The 19,272-nt window shown below is 42.1% G+C and overlaps 1 protein-coding gene across 4 annotated transcripts in view; it reads right to left on the bottom strand.

The window, feature by feature from the left end:
- The window catches only part of abcc5 (ATP-binding cassette, sub-family C (CFTR/MRP), member 5), a 194,304-nt gene that overhangs the window by 109,878 nt on the left and 65,154 nt on the right, over nucleotides 1-19,272 (bottom strand). For 3 of the 4 annotated variants that reach the window (XR_011934457.1, XM_072474195.1, XM_072474194.1), the window contains exons 10-14: nucleotides 18,113-18,220; nucleotides 12,311-12,655; nucleotides 12,006-12,077; nucleotides 5,823-5,947; nucleotides 3,104-3,176 (exon numbers count right to left, since the gene is read on the bottom strand). Coding sequence is in view for 3 of the 4 variants with exons in the window: in XM_072474195.1 (XP_072330296.1) it covers nucleotides 3,104-3,176; nucleotides 5,823-5,947; nucleotides 12,006-12,077; nucleotides 12,311-12,655; nucleotides 18,113-18,220 (723 nt within the window). In the remaining variant the exon portion in view is untranslated. Of the gene's footprint in view, nucleotides 1-3,103; nucleotides 3,177-5,822; nucleotides 5,948-12,005; nucleotides 12,078-12,310; nucleotides 12,754-18,112; nucleotides 18,221-19,272 lie in introns of those variants that run through there. The other variant, XM_072474196.1, reaches the window with a different exon arrangement.

The following is a 19,272-nucleotide window of genomic DNA, read 5'->3' on the forward strand; positions in this document are numbered from 1 at the left end:
TGTCTTCCTCATCGTTTACATTCCCACAGAGCTTTGTATTCTTAGCAAATTTAGATACACTGCACCCTTCCTATTCATGAGCTCTACCCATAATGCCTCATTGTAAGATCCCTTCAAGATATCCTCCCTCATCACAGCTGTGATATGTTCCCTAACCAGTAATGCAATTCTCCCACCCTTTCTGCGACCTTCCCCACCATTTCTGCTGCCCCCTCTGTCTCGTCTAAAACATCGACATCCCGGAATGTTAAGTTGCCAGTCCAGGCCCTCCTTTGACCATGTTTTTGTAATAGCAACAATATCATAATTCCCCAAGTTCCCAGTTCATCCATCTTACCTGTTGTACTCCTTGCGTTGAAGCAAACACATTCCATACCTCCAGACCCATTGAGATCAGAGACTTCCCTCTGCCTGCTCTCCCTTTTAGCTATATTGGTCTTAGTCTCAAGCTCTTCTCCAGTCTCTACACTTGCTGGCCTGCTGCTCCGGTTCCCATCCTCTGCCATACTAGTTTAAACCCACCTGAACCACATTAGCAAATCTCTCGGCCAGGATATTGGTGCCCTTCCAGTGGGTGCAACCCATCCTGCTTGTTTAGGTCCCACCTTCCCTGAAAGACATCCCAACGATCCAAATATCTGAAGTCCTCCTCCCCACTACACCAGCTCTTTGGCCACGTATTCAACTGTAGTATCTCTCTGTTCCTAGCCTCACTAGCACATGACACGGGGATTAATCCTGAAATGACTACCCTTGAGGTTCTGCTTTTTAGCTTACTACCCAACTCCCTGTAATATATTTGCAGGTCCTTGCTGCTTTTCCTACCCATGTAATTCTTACCGATGTGGACAATGACATCGGCTTGTTTGCCCTCCCGTTTCAGGATGTTCTGTATCCACTTAAAGACATCCAAGATCCTGGCACTGGGGAGGCACCACACCATCCTGGAAGCGCCTATCTGTGCCCCTGACTATCGAATCACCAATTAGCATTGCCCGATTATGCTTTGCCCCCCACCTCCACTGTATAGCAGGGCCAGCTGCTACTGGCTACTGCTGTCACCTGATGGGCCATCCCCCTCATCAGTACCCAAAAGGGCATGCTTGTTAAGAGTAGGGCACAGCCACAGGGGACTCCTGCACTGACCCCTTGCCCCATCTAGCGGTCTTCCATCTATTTTCCTGCACCTTGAGTTGTGACCACATCTCTATAACTTCTATCTATGACGCTTTCCACCATTTGGTTGCTTCTTAGTACCTCCAAGCTGCTGCTCAAACTGATCCATTCCTTCAGTCAGCAAGTGCAGCTGGATACACTTCCCGCAGATGTAATTGTCAGGGATGTTGTCAGCATTCATGATTGACCACATGTTGCAGGTGGAACACCAAGCCTCACCAACTGTCTTGGCTTACAATCGTCTATCCATGCTAATATATTACCTCAACTAAATGACCCCTTACTGTGTGTGTGAACTTTGTGTGACATCCACTGGTTTCCCTTTTTCTAACCTACTAGTTGCATCCTCAAAAAACAAATTTGTTGGCCTTGGAGACCTCGGGTGAGCGCCATTCAGTAATGGTCTCCACAAATGGGGACCAGATGAAAAGGCACTCGAGGGGATCTCCCACAGGATTGGAGGCCCCCAGGTGCATGGCCTTGGTGCAGGATGGCACTCTGGCACTGCCGGCCTTGCACTGCCAACCTGGAACCATGGCAGTGGCACCTGGGTGCAGAGGTGGCGCTGGCAGGGGCGAAGCCTGGGTGCCGAGCTGGCATTTTATGCGCAACGGCTAGGGGTGCCCTGCCCGGCTGTGGAGGGGTGCGGGGCCTGGGGACCTCCTTATAGAAAGTTGGGGCTTTGGGAGGGTTCGGGGGCCGCGGCGGGAGCTCGTAAAAATACTTATTAATCCCAATTTCCCTTTCATAAAACCATGTTGACTTTGTCTATGTCTCTGTCATTTCCTCATTCCCCATAATAATTTTTCTTGTTTCTAAGGGAATTCACCCGAGGAAGGAGCTGTGCTCCGAAAGCTAGTAATTAGAAACAAACCTGTTGGACTTTAACCTGGTGTTGGAAGACTTCTTACTGCATTTCTTGAGGTAAGCCTTCAGGGTGAGTTTGAAGCGCTTCCTTCATCCTGCTCAGGATCTTTCCTTGAGCTGGGCAAAGAATTTATATACAATCGACTACTGTGTTTGCCTGTATAATGTTGTTCTTAAAAACTTATTTGTGATAAGATTTTGTCTGTAGATATGATGGGGTTTGATATAAATGCAAGTTCTTTCTTCTGTTCAGGATTACTTGCACAAATTAACTGATTGATGTTAGGGATCCTGACTAATAATGCTTTCAATCACCAAACCATCAAATGGAATGTTTGCATTTGGTGCAATTTGATCCCACCCAAGCCAGACAAAAGAAATATTGAGTAGGAAGGAAAATTCTATCTCTGTTTCAAAACCATAAACATTTAAATCATTTTTTTTTCCAATTAAGGGGTAATTTAGCGTGGCCAATCCACCTACCGGCACATCTTTTGGTTGTGGGGGTGAGATCCACGCAGACACAAGGAGAATCTGCAGACTCCACACGGACAGTGACCCGGGGCCACGTTCGAACCTGGGTCCTCAATGCCGCGAGGCAGCAGTGCTAACCACTGTGCCGCCCTTTAAACATTTAAATCAGAGGGTCATTGACAACAGCTCATATTTATACAGCACCCTTAACATTAAAAAAACATCCTAGGGTGCTTCATAACAGCAATATAAAAACCAAGTATGAAACTAAACACAATAAGGAGATATTAGGTCAAATGACAAAAAGCTTTTGTCAAAGTGTTATGTTTTAAGGAGTGTCTTAAAAAGAGGAAAGCAAGTGGAGAAGTGCAGAGAGGGCATTCCAAAGTCAAGGCAACTGAAGGCACAGCCACGAATGGTGGAGTAATTATAACTGGGAATACACAATACAATTTAGAGGGATGCAGATATCTGAGGGAGTTTTGGAATGACCTCAAGTTGATGGAATATTAATGTTCTTTCAGTAATAGAATTAGCAGTTAAATATGCAACATAGATAGGTTAGAAACACGAGTGGTTTACATACCTCTGTCATATCCCCATTAGGTAATATTGCAAGATCCGGTCTCAGGCAGCATGCAGCAAGTACACTGTTGTATCTGGATTGAGACAGAGCTAATTTAATCTCACTCAATAAATACATTTCAGTAAAGAACAGCCACAGGTCAACAAACATTTTTGATCTTCACAAATGCAGGTTAAATACTACATTTCAACAAGATTATTAATAAATCAGGCCAAATATTAACAGTACACAAGTGTTAAAGCACTAACGGAGTGCATCTTTTTGAAGCCTATGGAACGCAGTCTCAAGAGGAGAGACTGAACCATGAGGAAGTGAGCAGTTGTTGAGGGAGTCAGTTGGAACACCTTTTCAAGGTAATTCAGAGGCTAGAACTTGAAAGTGAAGAATTGAAATTCCTCATGGGTTTTAACGCAATATTGTGACTTGCAGTGGTCGCTGACATTTGGGTGGTTTGTTGAGAAATGTGGGATCTATCTTGATCGTATCTGCCATTTAACATGCAGTAAGGTGTGTTTGTGTTAATTCATAGTTGCCTCATGTTAATTCTGAATGTTAAAGAGCAAGATAGATATTGTAAATTGTCTTATTTTTCAGACTATAGTCAAGTTTATTTTGTTTGTTTAAAATAGTGGAATTTTGTGGCTTTGTTCAAACAAAAGGTTACTGATTCTTAACCAGATCAGAACTCAGATTGTTAAGTTGATTCACAGGCGCCAGGGCTGTCTGTAATTTCTGTTGCCTGGAAGAGGTTATCTTTCATATCTATTGTAGGATCCATTAACTGAAGAGGTTGCTCCCCAATTTCTAGCTTTATGCTCTTGATCCTTTGGCCACCCAGTGTGGAGGAAAACAGGCAGATCAGGGGACCTCCTTGTTGAACTGCTCCTTAGCCGAGGCCTTGGGCCATAGTCCATCCAGGCAGCTAGCAGTTTAGGGCATGGACTGCCTGCCTCCTTTTCTGCAGCACTGTCCATGTCCTGTGTCCATCAGACCATAAGACACAGGAGCAGAATTAGGCCACTCGGCCCATCGAGCCTGCTGCACCATTCAATCATGGCTGATATTTTTCTCATCCCTACTCTCCTGCCTTCTCCCCATAACCCTTGATGCCCTTATTGATCAAAAACCTATCTATCTCCATCTTAAAGACACTCAGGTGATTTGGCCTCCACAGCTTTCTGCGGCAGAGTTCCACAGATTCACCATCCTCTGGCTGAAGAAATTCCTCCTCATCTCTGTTTTAAAGGACTGTCCCTTTAGTCTGAGATTGTGTCCTCTGCTTCTACTTTTTCCGACAAGTGGAAACATCCTCTCCACATCCACTTTATCCAGGCCACGCAGTATTCTGTAAGTTTCAATAAGATCCCCCCCCTCTTCTTTCTAAACTCAGAGTACAGACCCAGAGTCCTCAACCGTTCCTCATACGACGAGCTCTTCATTCCAGGGATCATTCTTGTGAACCTCCCCTGGTCCTGAAGAGGGAGAACATGGGGCGGGATTCTCCAATAATGGGGCTATGTCCCCACGCCCGCGAGAAAACGGGCGCAAATCACTCTGGACTTTCTCCAAGAAAGTCCAGAGTGATTCTCCGTTTTGAAAGGGGCTAGCAGGGCCCCGGAGTAGTTCTCGCAGCTTTGGCTGCTCATACGGGGCCCTGCACATCCGGCCGTGAGACCGCGCATGCGCGGGGCGACTGCCTGTGGCGGCGGCCCCGCGCAACATGGTGGACCCACACAACGGACCGGCCCCGTAAATATAGGCCTCCCCCCCATCAGATCGCGCGCCCCCGCCGATTGGTGGCCCCTGATCGCGAGCCAGCCCGTCCTGGAGGCCTCCCCCGGGGACGGATCCCCCCCACCGGGGTGGCTGCGGGGTGGAACCATGAGTGAAGCACGCCGGGGGGAACTCAGCCAGTTGTCGCCGGAGAATCGTCGCGGGGGCCTCTTTCAATAGCCCCCGACCGGCGCGTCGATCGCGCGCGCAACTGGCAGCGATTCTCCGGTCTCTCGGGTCCGACGCCCCATTTTCCGCCCCCGCGCAGAGTGCGATTTCGGCTCTGAGAATTCCGCCCATCATGTCTGCTGGTACAGTTTAGGTTTCCAAGATCAGTGGGCACAAGGACCCAAGTGCATCACCATCCCAAGGATCATCACTTAAAAAATTTCCTTTAAAGGTTTTGTTTTTTTGTTAGTTTTTCAGTGGTGTCTCTTTCAGAAGAGGCATTTAGCTCCTAGTTATTGGAAATTTATGGTTGAACCAAAAGAAGTACAAAACCTGAACCTCATTTGCCTACAGTAGACTGGAATAAGCCATAGGTTCTGGCACAGAAAGAGAATGTTTGCAAATTAAGCAATATAAATTCAGCATCCTGACCAAATATTTCACTGTATTATTGATACTTCTTGTCCTTCTTTCCTTTTTATTTGAAAAAAAAAGTATGCATGCATTTCTTAATACTTCACTGCAATTATTAAAATGCTTCGCAGTGAAAATGTTCCAGAAAGTCTTGGGAGTCAAACTTAAACAATACTTATGATTAGTATTTTGACACAGCTGTAACTGCAGGCTACTTGATAAAATCCTATGCCATCTAAATAAGTTTCCCGTTCTCCATATCAAACGCACTTTTTTTTCTTCCTTTGTCCGAGTAACTCATTGACAACATTGCACTCGTGAGTACTTTTGCCAACAATTTCCTCAGCACTTTCTAAATTCTTACCTTTCTTCATTGAACTCTTTGCTGAACAGAATATTCTCTCTAACAGTGGCACTTCGAATCCATGCTTGTTGGGCCACATAAGCAAAATCTCCATCAACTGCAATACTTCCTTCCATCAGGGTCATCTGGAATAATCAATGTGGGAGTGAGGTGAGGAAGAGAAATGCTGAAAGCAACGTGAAAGAGCAAATAAAATACATCCAATAACTTACAATCACAATGTTTTCCTTTCACTTTTGTCTTCTCCAAGTTTCTTTTCTCATCCCATTGATACTACACCCCCTGCGCTCGAGGACAGTGAAAGATCTACTTTCAACTATACCACTCATACCAGCCACCTAACGATCTACTTTCATCTATTCCACTCATACAAGCCACCTAAAGTGTAACTGCTGTGATGAATGTATGGATTTCAGGTATATTGTATTATATACCGTGGGACGGCACGGTAGCGCAGTGGTTAGCACTGTCGTTTCACAGCTCCAGGGCCCCAGGGTCAATTCCCGGCTTGGGTCACTGTCTGTGCGGCGTCTGTACGTTCTCCCAGTGTCTGCGTGGGTTTCCTCCAGGTGCTCCGGTTTCCTCCCACAGTCCAAAGATGTGCAGGTTAGGTGGATGGCCATGCTAAATTGCCCTTAGTGTCCAAAAAGGTTAGGTGGGGTTACTGGGTTAAGGGGATAGGGCGGAGGTGTGGGCTTAAGTAGGGTGCTTTTTCAAAAGGGCCAGTGCAGACTCGATGGGCCGAATAGCCTCCTTCTGCACTGGAAATTCTATGATTCTATGATATTTTTGGTGCAGTAACGGTTAAAAGCATGGTTTAGTGTGTGTGTATGACTGCTGCAGTAATGTTTTTAAAAATCCTAGTTTGCAAGACAGCTAGGCTTTTTTGGAGCCAATAGTGCAATTAAAGCATCATAAAAGTTTAGGCTAATGGATTTTTGTTTATACTAAGAGGGCTCCCAACTAAGTACTTAATTAGAGACATTGGGCACGTTGTAATCAATTAAAATCAGAGTTCATTTACAAATGGTGGCCCGATCTCTCAAAGCCTCGACAGGACCCCGAGACCGTGCCGAGGATCGGGCCTGGGGTTGCCCTCCGCCTGTGAGCTAGGGTGGTCTGGAGGTCCTGCCGGTGGGGAGAGGGTCAAGAGGTCAGGGCACCATTTTTAAAATGGTGCCCCAACCTCTTCCTACACAGGAGCTCTGCTCACCGGAGTTTCTCAGTCCATGAGCCAAGACCTCGGGGTGAGACGTCGTTCTGGGCGGGATTGTTCCCCTTAACAGAAAGGTCACCCAGCAGGGATCTCTTTAATAGGGAGGTCACCCAGCAGGGATCCCATTAATAGGGAGATCACCCAGCAGGGATCCCCTGAATAGAGAGGTCACCCACAGGGATCCCCTTAATAGGGAGGTCACCCATAGGGATCCCCTTAATAGGGAGATCATCCATCAGGGATCCCCTTAACAGGAAGACCCCTCGGGCCTCCGAACTAAAGCAACCTCCCACAAAGACCCCTTACCTAAAGGAACCCCCCACAACAGAGACCCTCTAACTAGAGGAACACTCCTCCCACAGAGACCCCCTAACTAGAGGGGCCCCACACACTGAGAACCCCTAACTAGAGGGACTCTCTAACCCCCCACTCTCTCCCACAGACTCCCTAACTAGAGGGCCCTCCCCCACAGAGAACCTTTAACCAGAGGAAACCTCCGCACCAGAGACCCCCCAACTAGTGGAACACCCGCCACCAGAGATCCCCTAACGAGAGGGACTCTCCAACCCCCCACTCCCTCCCACAGACTCCCTAACTAGGGACCCCCCAAATAGAGAATCCCCGACGAGAGACCCCCCCACAGAGACCTCAAATTAGAGGGACCACCCCCACAGAGAACCCCTAACTAGAGGGCCCCCCCTACACACAGAGACCCCTAGCTAGAGGAACAAACCCCCCCCACTAACTGGAGATACCTGCCCCACAGTGGCCCCTTAACTAAAGGGACCCCTCCACAGGGTCCCCTAACTCCAAGGCCGCCTATCTCGGGATCACCCCACAGCACCCACCATCTCGGGACCCCCCCCCCCCCACAGGGCCCCCTATCTCAAGGGACACCCCCGCCCCCATCCACTGAGAGGACCCCCACCCAGAAAGAAAAGCCCTGTCTGGAACCAAGAGTACGAAGTCTTACAACACCAGGTTAAAGTCCAACAGGTTTGTTTCGATGTCACTAGCTTTCGGAGCGCTGCTCCTTCCTCAGGTGAAGGAGCAGCGCTCCAAAAGCTAGTGACATCGAAACAAACCTGTTGGACTTTAACCTGGTGTTGTAAGACTTCGTACTGTGCTCACCCCAGTCCAACGCCGGCATCTCCACATCATGGGAACCAAGAGAGCAGTCCAGACGAGGGCAGTGAACAGAATTACATTTGCAACACTTGCCTGGAAACAACACATGCCTACTCCCGGAAAGAGAACAGCTGTGACCTGTGTCTAAGCCCCTCAGATGCTGTAGCTGCAACCCATTCATTAATTTCTAGTAGGAGGCTGTGTTTGACAGTTTCCACAAAACAGCTGCAGCCTTGATTCATTCATCTCCTTTCATGGGTTAGAATCAAAATGCTTAAATCCAATATTTACAAACAGAAACTGCATCACAAAAGAGATAAGTGCATTCGAATCACTCAAGAGTGAGATTGCAATTCACTTACCTCTCTTTGATGTGTTATAAAATGTTTCCCTCAATCTTTTGTCCAGGAAAAGTAATTTTACACATTGCAAATCTCTTCATTATTTAGCTGGTTTCATGCGGTTCACTTATCTTTGAACTATTTCTAATGCATCAACATCGTTTTTTAAAGCTGCAAACCATACTCCAGGTTTGGCCTTATTATTTTTCAGCTTAAGGCAAGGTTAACTTGTGTTGACATAAGGCAATGACCTCCAGAATCATTCCAGTACTTAATTTTCTTTCTTTTTAAATAACTATTTTATATTGAGCAGAAGCTTCAAGCTACACCCATGATCGCTTCCGCAATTCTTGATTATCAACGATTATCTTTTCACATTATATATATTTACCTGTGCCTGTTGCTATATTCACACCACATTTATTCATATGTACTATTCTAGCCATTTACACACTTGATCCATTTTTAAAAATTTCAACTCATTATCAGTCTATTTAGCTTTGGCTCATCTACAAATGTATCATCAATACTGATATCCTCTTCAATATCATGCATAAATATTTAAGCAACAAAGTTCCAGAGCAGATTCTGGTGAGCCACCAATGATTACTTTGTTCCCCAGACAATATCAACAACCTCTATTACTTGTTGAACCAATGTTCACTCTGCCGCCAATCTTAATTTTCTTCAATAGTCTTGCGAGAGCAGCTTTATTGAATGCTGTTTGAAGTCCCAAATAATCTGAATTTAATGGATCAATAATCCAGAAGCCTGGACTCATGATTGAGCATTCACAAACCACCATGGCAGCTGGGAAATTTAAATTCAATGAACTAAAATCTGGAATATAAAGTTCATATCAGTAATGGTGGCTACGAAACGGGATTATCACAAACTCATCTGGTTCACTAATGTCCTTTCGGGAAGGAAATATGCCAAGAGTCATCCAGACTCGAAATGTTAGCAGAACATTTCTCCCTTCTCTCTCTCCACAGATGCCATCAGATCTGCTACGATTTCCCAGTATTTTCTGTTTTTGTTTCAGATTCAAGCATCCGCTGTAATTTGCTTTTAGTCTATTATCTTTAGCTGATCTAGCCGACATATCATTCCAGACCCACAGCAATATGGTTGACTCTTAACTGTCCTCTGAAATGGCTCAGCAAGCCACACAGTTGTATTCAAGAAGGACTCGCGCTACCATATTCTCAACTGCAATTAGTGATGGGCAATAAATATTGGCCTTACCAGATACACCACATCCCATGAATTTATTTAAAAACCCCTGTAACTTCTTCTAATAACTTCAGTGGGCTTGTCAGGGATGACTTAGATTACTTCAAAAATTAAACTGTTCTCCATGTTCATTAGATATTAATTTATAGCACTTTTAGAGGATGTTTTCAGTTCCTTAGTGCTGGATTCTAATCCATCCGTAATTACCAATCACATAAAAGGGTATGATGAATTACAAGGACAGTTGATTCCATGATTAAATTACGCATTACTGTGTGCTGAATTCTTGTTGATGCAAGATTTGATTTGATTTGATTTATTGTCACATGTATCGAAGTACAGTGACAAGTATTTTCCTGTGGCCGAGGGAAAGTACACAGTACATACATAGTAGACAAAAGAAAATCAGCAGAGAACATTGACAAATGGTACATCAACAAACAGCGATTGGTTACAGTGCGGAACAAGGGGCCAAACAAAGCAAATGCATGAGCAAGAGCAGCATAGGGCGTCGTGAATAGTGTTCTTACAGGGAACAGATCAGTCCGAGGGGGAGTTGTTGAGGAGTGTTGTAACTGTGGGGAAGAAGCTGTTCCTATGTCTGGATGTGTGAGTCTTCAGACTTCTGTACCTTCTGCCTGATGGAAGGGTCTGGAAGAAGGCAATGTCTGGGTGGGAGGGGTCTCTGATAAGCTGTCTGCCTTCCTGAGGCAACGGGAGGTGTATACAGAATCAATGTGGGGGTAGCAAGCTTGTGTGATGCGTTGGGCTGAGTTCACCACACTCTGCAGTTTCTTGCGATCTTGGACCAAGCAGAGTAGAAGAGTAGAAGTATTTACAATAAATACCAGGACTATAATGTAAATCAACACTTCACAATGCAGATTTGTCTTATATAAATGCTCCAAAGGGGGAGGGGGGAGGGGGTTTAGTTTAGTATAGGTCAATAGATAATGGGGTTTTGTTACTTGTATTTTGTTAAACATTTCTATTTTGTTATCGTTCCGTTTGTTTTGTAAGAGGGAAAAATGCTGTTTGGAAAAAATTTTCAATAAAATATATTTAAAAAAAAAAAAATGCTCCAAAGGTTTAAAGGGTGCAGGAGCAAGGGATCCAAGAGTGTGTTTGTACAAATCACTGAAGGTGGCAGGGCAAGTTGAGAATGTGGTTAATAAAGCATCCGGGACCCTGAGCTTTAGAAATAGGGGAATAGAGCACAAGAGCAAGGACAGTATGCTAAACCTGTATAAAATTTTTGTTCAGCCTCAATGAGAACACTGGGACTTTAGAAAGGATGTGAAGGCAATAGAGGGTGCAGAAAGGATTTGTGGGAATGGTCTGGGGTGAAGAATTTCAGTTAAGTGGATAGATGAGAAGTTGGGCTTGTTCTCCTTGGAGATGAGAAGATTAAGAGGAAATCTGAGGTTGGTGTTTAAAATCATGAGGGATATGGACAGAGTAGACAAGGAAAAATCCCTGATGGCAAAAGATTTGAGAACCTGAGGGCACTCATTTTAAAGTGTTTGGCAAAGGAAGCATCGGCAACATGGGGAAAAGGAGTTTACATAACGAGTGGTTAGATTCTGAAATCCATAGAATCCCTACATTGCAGAGAAGACATAAATAAATAAATAAAATAATCTCTATTGTCACAAGTAGGCTTACATTAACACTGCAATGAAGTTACTGTGAAAAGCCCCTAGTCGCCAAATTCCGGCACCTGTTCGGGTACAGAGAGAGAGAATTGAGACTTCTCAGCCGGTACGGGAATTGAACTCGTGCTGCTGGCCTCGTTCTGCATTACAGCTGTCTAGCCCACTGAGCTAAACCAGCCTGAAATCGACCCATTGAGTCTGCACCAGCCCTCTGAAGGAGCACACTACCTCGGCCCAATACTCCACCCCATCCCCGTAACCCCACATCTTTGGACACTAAGGGGCAATTTAGTGTGTCCAGTCCACCTAACCTGCACATCTTTGAGTGCGGTGGGACATCAAAGCCTTCAAAAGGGAATTGGATAATTAACTGAAAAGAAAAAGTTGCAGAACTATGAAGAAAGGGCAGGGGTGTGGGACTAAATTTGTTGTTTTTGCAAAAAAAACTGTCACGGACACAATGGGCTGAATGGCCTCCTTCTGGAACATAACCGTTTGTCTACCATTTTGTACTTAGTCCAAAAGCAGTTTGAAAATTGCATCTCAACATGACTACTTGATAATCTGTTTAACATTTGCAGTGAATCAAAACTTTAAGATACATCACCTGTCCCAAAACAGCAGAAATCAAGGATGTTTTGCCAGTTCCCACACTGCCACAAATTCCAACAAGCTTCTCCTGTCAGAAATGATATTGACAAATTCTTAATACTTCCATTACAGGCATTGTTGATAAACACAGGTTTGGATAACTAATTTTCTTTAGCATAAAATCAGAATTTCACAGTGAATTAGACTGCAATAAATAGCAATTTATACAATCAAGTCAAATATTTAACAATGAAATATTTAAATCTTATAAATCCACATTTCCTGTGACAACTAAATTACCCGTTGGAAATGTTTTCTTACCTTCTTTATGCAAAGGTTGATATTATGCAGAGTTCTTTGAAGTCTGGGATTAGTCAAAGAAATTCCTTTGTTCTCATCTGGGCTGGGTTGTTCATTGTTGTCTATTAAAAGATGTCCATTCTGTTCAGTTAGTGGACCCTTTTGTACATTCTGTATTTTCTTTTTCTCTTTCTTCACTTTAGTATCGCACTGGTCTTTTTTCAACTTGGGAGTTATCTTGGGTGAAGATTGAGCACTGGAATTTGGGCAGTCCCAAGCCAGAGTAGCACTTTTCAGCTCTATGGCGATTTGAGAACTTTCTGGCTTTTTTCTTATGATGTGAAACTCTTCCATTAGAAATAAACTCTGAACAGGTTGAAGAGGTGTAAGGTTATGACATCTGGTAAATGGAGGTTAAGCCAATGGCACAGGCAGCAATACACAGCAGCAGGCTAAAGAAGAAGCTTGTGAAGAGCAAATGGAGCTCATTAGTAGCAACTAAATGCAGGCCGGATTACAGCCTGGCAAGTCTCAATCGGTTGGAACATAATTTAAAATGATAGAATAACGCTGATTTTATTTTAAAAATGTTATAATAAGGGAGTCTCTCACACTTAAGATATATTAAGAGCTCTGCTCAGAAAACAAATCAACTTATTTTTAGAAAGTGAATTGTTAGCATATATGTTTTTGAAATAATTCATGTGCTCAACAGGTAGGATCTTGGAACTATGTAATGGAACATTTTCATTTTATACCCAGTGATTTGATTTGATTTATTGTCGCATGTACCGAAGTACAGTGAAAAGTATTTTTCTGCGGCCGAGGAAACGTACACATTACGTACATATTAGACAAAAAGATAATCAACAGACAAAAAGAATAATCAACAGTGCCAACTCAAAGTATTCAGTCACATGTACAGCAAAACTCTCTCCATTCTGCCCCATAATATGGCTCAATAATGACCAAGAAGAGATTTCTTGGCCCACCACTGTGGCACTATAATAACACACAAGATATCCTTACTGTCTTTGTTTTCAGTCTATGTATTATCAGGCTATTAATTTACAGTTGACAAAATCAATCAAATTCCACCTTTTTGGCACAGTAGTATGGATTTAAACAGTCCTGGACAAACTACCAATGCAGTTATATTGGTCGGAGGATATCAAGTGCCTATATTCTTATTCAGCCCCCCAAAAGCAAATCTGAAATGAGAATAACCATCTTTTCCATTTTTTTAGTAGCGATAGTGAGGAATCTCATTCTGATCATTTGCTTGTAGACATCAAGTGTGGTCTACAAACAGAAATGCAAGGAGGAATTTTTTCTTATTAACTTATAAAATCAAATTGGGATGGGTGAATAAGGTTGTGAGCTATGGTACAGATATTAAACTTGACTATTCACTTTCATACTCCAGCTGCACTAAAACAAAACCACTGCTAGCTCACTGTTGAAGGAGCCAGCTGAATGCTGACTCGTCCCCATAGAGCATCAGCTTTGAGCTAATAACCCATTTTGTATTATGCATGTACTGCCAAAATCGCCCTATTGAAACAATTATGGACTGTTGCTATCTGGAATGTTATCAAGCTTTTGGAATTTACCTACATAAAGCTTTTAATGTGGAACAGTACTTTTGACTTTATCTTTTACATTGTTCTTCCCCCTTAACAATATGATGGCTCATGCTGAAATAAACTGGCAGTAGCTGTAGATGTCGAGCATTTCTTTGAAGTCCATATCCCTTATTTGAGGCGGAGCATGAACAAACAACTGCATGCAAGAGATTTTACTCTCATATATAGTGTAGTCCCCACTCAAGGGCAAATCAGGTACATTACAAACAGGAAGTTAAAAACAGTGGTTAATATCAAGAAACATTTATTAATGCTTTCACAGCCTGATCCTTAACCATCATTTTGCCATGGTAAAGATCAGGCACCTCATTACCAATCAGTCTGGTCTGTACGATAGACCCTGTAGTACATTTCCCGCTTAAAACCGTCAGGAAAGTTTACTTGACACATTATCAAAAAACAAAGGTCTATCCTTGGTCACACTTTTAATCACAGATTAACAATTTTAAATTCCACTTGCTAAACAAAAGTGACAGTCTTAATCTATAAATCTCTCAAAAATAAAATACCTGATTTGAGTATAGAAGAGAACAATTTGATTTACATCAATGCACAATATCAAATGCACTACTGACCCATCTAATTCATTTAGAAGTTAAACCCCAAATTCAAACTGTCTACCTTCAGCAATTTTACCCCATAAAATCGATCTATTTACTTCAAAGAGAAGGTATTGCAAAGCATTAAAATGGTGACAAATTATAAATCAATATTGTAATAATGATTTAAGCTGTTCAATAATTTAGTTTCACCAAAAATGGAAAATTCAAAAGTGCAAAGTTCACATCTCAGCAGAGTTCACTTGTATTTTTGACTTCAGCAACAGCAGCTTTAAAACACAATTTTGAAGCCAGTTAGGTTTTCCAAAGTACAAAATTGCTGAATGCAGCAAATTTAAAGAAATATTTAAGAAATGTCATATATCACATTAACTAATTATTTAAACTCCAAATTTTAATTGCATTCTTTATTCAAAAATTACAAATGCATATCAAAATCACAAAACTATTCAATGACATTTTAGTATGACAAATTACAGTCTACAGTCCAACACAAGTCACTGCAATAACTCGTAACATTTTGGGTACTTTATTTATACGTCTGCAAATAAACTATTATAGGAACACATTTTATCACTTTGTATAACATCCACGAAGGCTGTTTAGTCTTCACTGAATCAATAGCAAACTGCGAGAACTATTGCATTATCAAACATTATGCAACATTATTAATACGATACAAGTCAACATACTATGCCCAAAATCCATTTCATAAATGCATACTCTGCTCAAAGTTAGCCCTCAGCTTTCAGAATTAGAAGTCAAAGTCACCTTATAGAACCACATGATGTGGCAAAGACCATCTGACTACCCGAATTTTAGATCATAGAACCATTTAAAATCATAAAATCAGAAGTAGAAGTAAAGAAGAGTGATTTAAATTACTTTCTCAAATAGAAATTGGGCAGCAGTGGTTAGCACGGTTGTCTGACAGCGTCAGAGACCTGGGTTCAATTCCAGCCTTGGGTCACTGTCTGTGTGGAGTTTGTACGTTCTCCTCTTATCTGCGTGGGTCTCCTCCGGGTGTTCCAGTTTCCTCCCACAGTCCAAAGATGTTCAGGTTAGGTGGACTGGCCACGATAAAATCGCCCCTTAGTGTCCAGAGATGTACTTGTTAGGTGGGATTATGGGGATAGGGCAGGTGAGTGGGCCTAGGTGGGGGGCTCTTTCACAGGGTCGGTGCAGACCTAATGGGGCGAATGGCCTCCTTCGGTACTGTAGGGATTCTATGAAAGGCTTGTGGTCCCAAGTTCTGTACATTCTAGAAACAGGATTAATGTTTTGTCAACGCAGAAAAGTTGACATTGGGAAATCGTACAGACTTTGGGGCACTTGGAATGCACCAAATGATAGATTTCAACAAAAATGAAAATATAATTGAATTGTGAAAGCCTTCTCAAGAACATTTGAAAAACGTGTAAGCTGCACATGTGTAAGGTACAGCGTGTTTGTGCCCAAGTGCGCAAAAAATCTCAAGTGACCACACATTGAAAAATCTAGCTGCCCATAACAAACATTTCACAGAATTTGGGTTCAGGCTTAACCATGTATTATTATTCCATATCACTTTTGATTTCCTACTTTGAGACATTCCCTTTCCCAGGAAAGAAAATTATTAGCAGTGGTTAAATATCACTAAAACACACAATCCTGCTTCTCAAGAGAAAGGCTCCTTTCAAAGAGGAATTGTTTTTTAATTGAAGGAATTGATTTCAGAATTGTTCCCAGTTTAGATTAATAGATATTGAAGATTTACCAAATATCATATAGAAACACAAATTATAAAGTTCAATTCTCATTCTATTCCTCCAGTATTCTTACAGAAACTGGATGCAGCATGTTGGACTTCCATAGTCCATCCACTCAAAAATGACCTAGATCACACAGGAAAATGTTAAAGTCTTGGTTCCGATCAAGAAACAATGGTGCCAAAATAAAATTGTTGAATTAATATCCGTTTACCGAATAATGTGCTAACCTTTACGCATCCAGTGTTTCAAATTTATTCTCAGTATTATGAAATTTGAATTTTTCCATTCTTTTGTCCTAGATACAACACTAACCAGTGGAGCATTTCCCCTGATTTCCACTGACTTCAATTTTGCATGGAATCCTTGATGCCATAATTCAACTAGAATCCAGAAAGAACTTGAATACTATTAAAGATATACATCATTAAGATATCACCAAGACAAGTACCCAGGACCAAATGGCTTGCTTCCAAGAGTTCTCAGAGTTAATGGGAATGCTGAATCCAAAACATTAAATGATCAGCCATGATTTTATTGAATGGTTGAGCAGGCGCAACGCGCCAAATTGTATACTTTTGCTCCTATTTCATCTGTTCATCTCAAAAGAAGTGGCGTCAGAAATAATATATGCACTCATTTGTTTTAATAAATTTATAGAGTACCCAATTCATTTTTAAGGGTCAATTTAGCGTGGCCAATCCACCTACCCTGCACATTTTGGGTTGTGGGGGCGAAACCCACACAAATACGGGGAGAATGTGCAAACTCCACATGGACAGTGACCCAGAGCCAGATCGAACCTGGGACCTCGGCGCCGTGAGGTAGCAATGCTAACCACTTCGCCACCGTGCTGCCACATATATGCACTTATTATAATCTTCCAAAATTTCTGAGATTCTGGAAGGATCCCAGTAGATGGGAAAAGAAAAGAAAAGGATGTATCACTTTTATTCAAGAGAGGAGACAGGAAGCAGGAAACTACAGGCCAGTTAGCCTAACCTGTGTCATAGGAAAATTGCCAGAATGCATTCATTTTTTGAGGAAATAACAAGTGAGGGGGATAAAGGGGAATCCGTAGATGTGGCGTACAAGGATTTCCAAATGGCATTTGAGAAGGTGTCACATCAAAGGTTACTACACAAGTGCAAGAGGTAACAGGCAAAATCTTCTGGCCTGTTCACTCTGGAGGGATCTTCCGTTCACACCGATGGTGCACCCCGCCGCAGGTTTCCCGTAGGGGTGGATTCAATGGAAATCCCATTGACAGCAGTGGAACCACGCCGCAGGGAGACTAGAGAAACTCACACAACATATGAGCATGGATAAAAGATTGGTTAGTAAACAGGAAGCAGAGAGTTGGGATAAATGGGCCTTTTTGTGAGTTGGCAAGCTGTAACTAGTGGAACACCACAGATATCAGTGCTGAGGCCTCAACTATTCACAATCTAAATTAACGACTTGGGTGTTGTGATCAAATATATGGTAGCTAAATGTTCTAATGACATCAAGATAGACAGGAGAGCAAGTTGTCAAGAGGAGGTAGCGAGTCTGCGAAGGAATATAGCTAGGTTATGAGAGTGACAAAAATTGGCAGATGATTATGTGGGAAAATGTGAACCTGTTCTCTTTGTCAGGATGACAGAAAAGCAGCATATTATTTAAATAGATAAAAAATCGCACAACTCAGTGCTACGGAGGGATATGTGTGTCCTGGTCCATGAATCACAAAGGTTAGTATGCACGTACAACAAGTGATTAGGAAGGCAAATTAAATGTTGCCGCGTATTTGGATTACATGAAGGGTACCTTATAAACAACACTTCCATTTAAATGATTTCAAAAGGCAAACTTTTTTTAAAAACTCACCTTGAATCTATCCACAGCTACTGATGCTTCAGACAGCGATTTCACAGAGAATGGAGTGACTTTAAGAGAAAATGTCATAGCATTGAAAACTGTCACCACGGTGAAAGCCTGGAAAAATAACACAAGTTACCTAAAGACTGAAATTTTGAAGTACATAAGTTAGATGAACAGACATTTAAATACTGAAACCAGAAATACACAAATATTTGAGTCAGACTGCCTTTATCTTAATTTAGTCCTACCATCCATAGACATTTTCTAGTCCAACAAGTCTCAAGTCACCGAGCATTTGACATGCAGATGTTTGCATGATTTGTTGTAAACATGGAACACAGCTATTATGTTTGAATGCCTGAAAATATTAATACCCATATAAAACTCAGTAGAAATAAACATGATTTCAATGAAATATCTCTCATTATCGGAAAAAAAAACTTTGTTTCATGCACTGGATATTTTCTCTGCCATCAGAGTAATGAGCTATCTGGAGCCAATCACACAACACTATTGTTTAAGAGAATTTAAGAAAGAAAGCATGACCTGAATATGAATCAATCAGACCATTAAAAAGTTCTCTCTATGTTAATGGCACATTTTAATACAAATCTTGTTATGCATTTCTGTATTTCAAACCATTTTTATGTTGGCCAATGCTTCATAACATGACTACTGTGGGTTGAGCACACACAAGGGCATAAAGGTACAACCTAGATTGGCGCATCAGTGCAATTAATACTGCTACATTGTCAGATATGCTTTTCTTCAGATGAGACGTTGTGAAGATCCCATCTGGCTGACTTGATGTCAACATTTGCAAACACGGATCTGTGGTTCTGACAACCATTTTGGTCAAATGAAATAAGATTAACTGGTCGGGCATCCTGCTGCTGTTTGAGGAAGACTATTTTTTAAATGACTGTTAGTCACTGTAAACCAAATTTTAATATTTTGATGGCAGAACATATTATATATGTTATTTGCCATTAATGGTTTGCACAGCTTTGCCAGAAGGTTGAGGAAGTTTGTTGATAAATAGAACACAACAAACCAACTAATTAACCCAAAAATGTTTTCATTACTTGGACCGTTGCAAGGCAATTTAAATGACTGCCCTCAAGTCAGCAGATCAATCCACTCTAAAAGGTAATCTCAATACAGTA

The sequence above is a fragment of the Scyliorhinus torazame genome, chromosome 14 (genome assembly GCF_047496885.1).
Source record: "Scyliorhinus torazame isolate Kashiwa2021f chromosome 14, sScyTor2.1, whole genome shotgun sequence".
Classification (NCBI taxonomy): domain Eukaryota; kingdom Metazoa; phylum Chordata; class Chondrichthyes; order Carcharhiniformes; family Scyliorhinidae; genus Scyliorhinus; species Scyliorhinus torazame.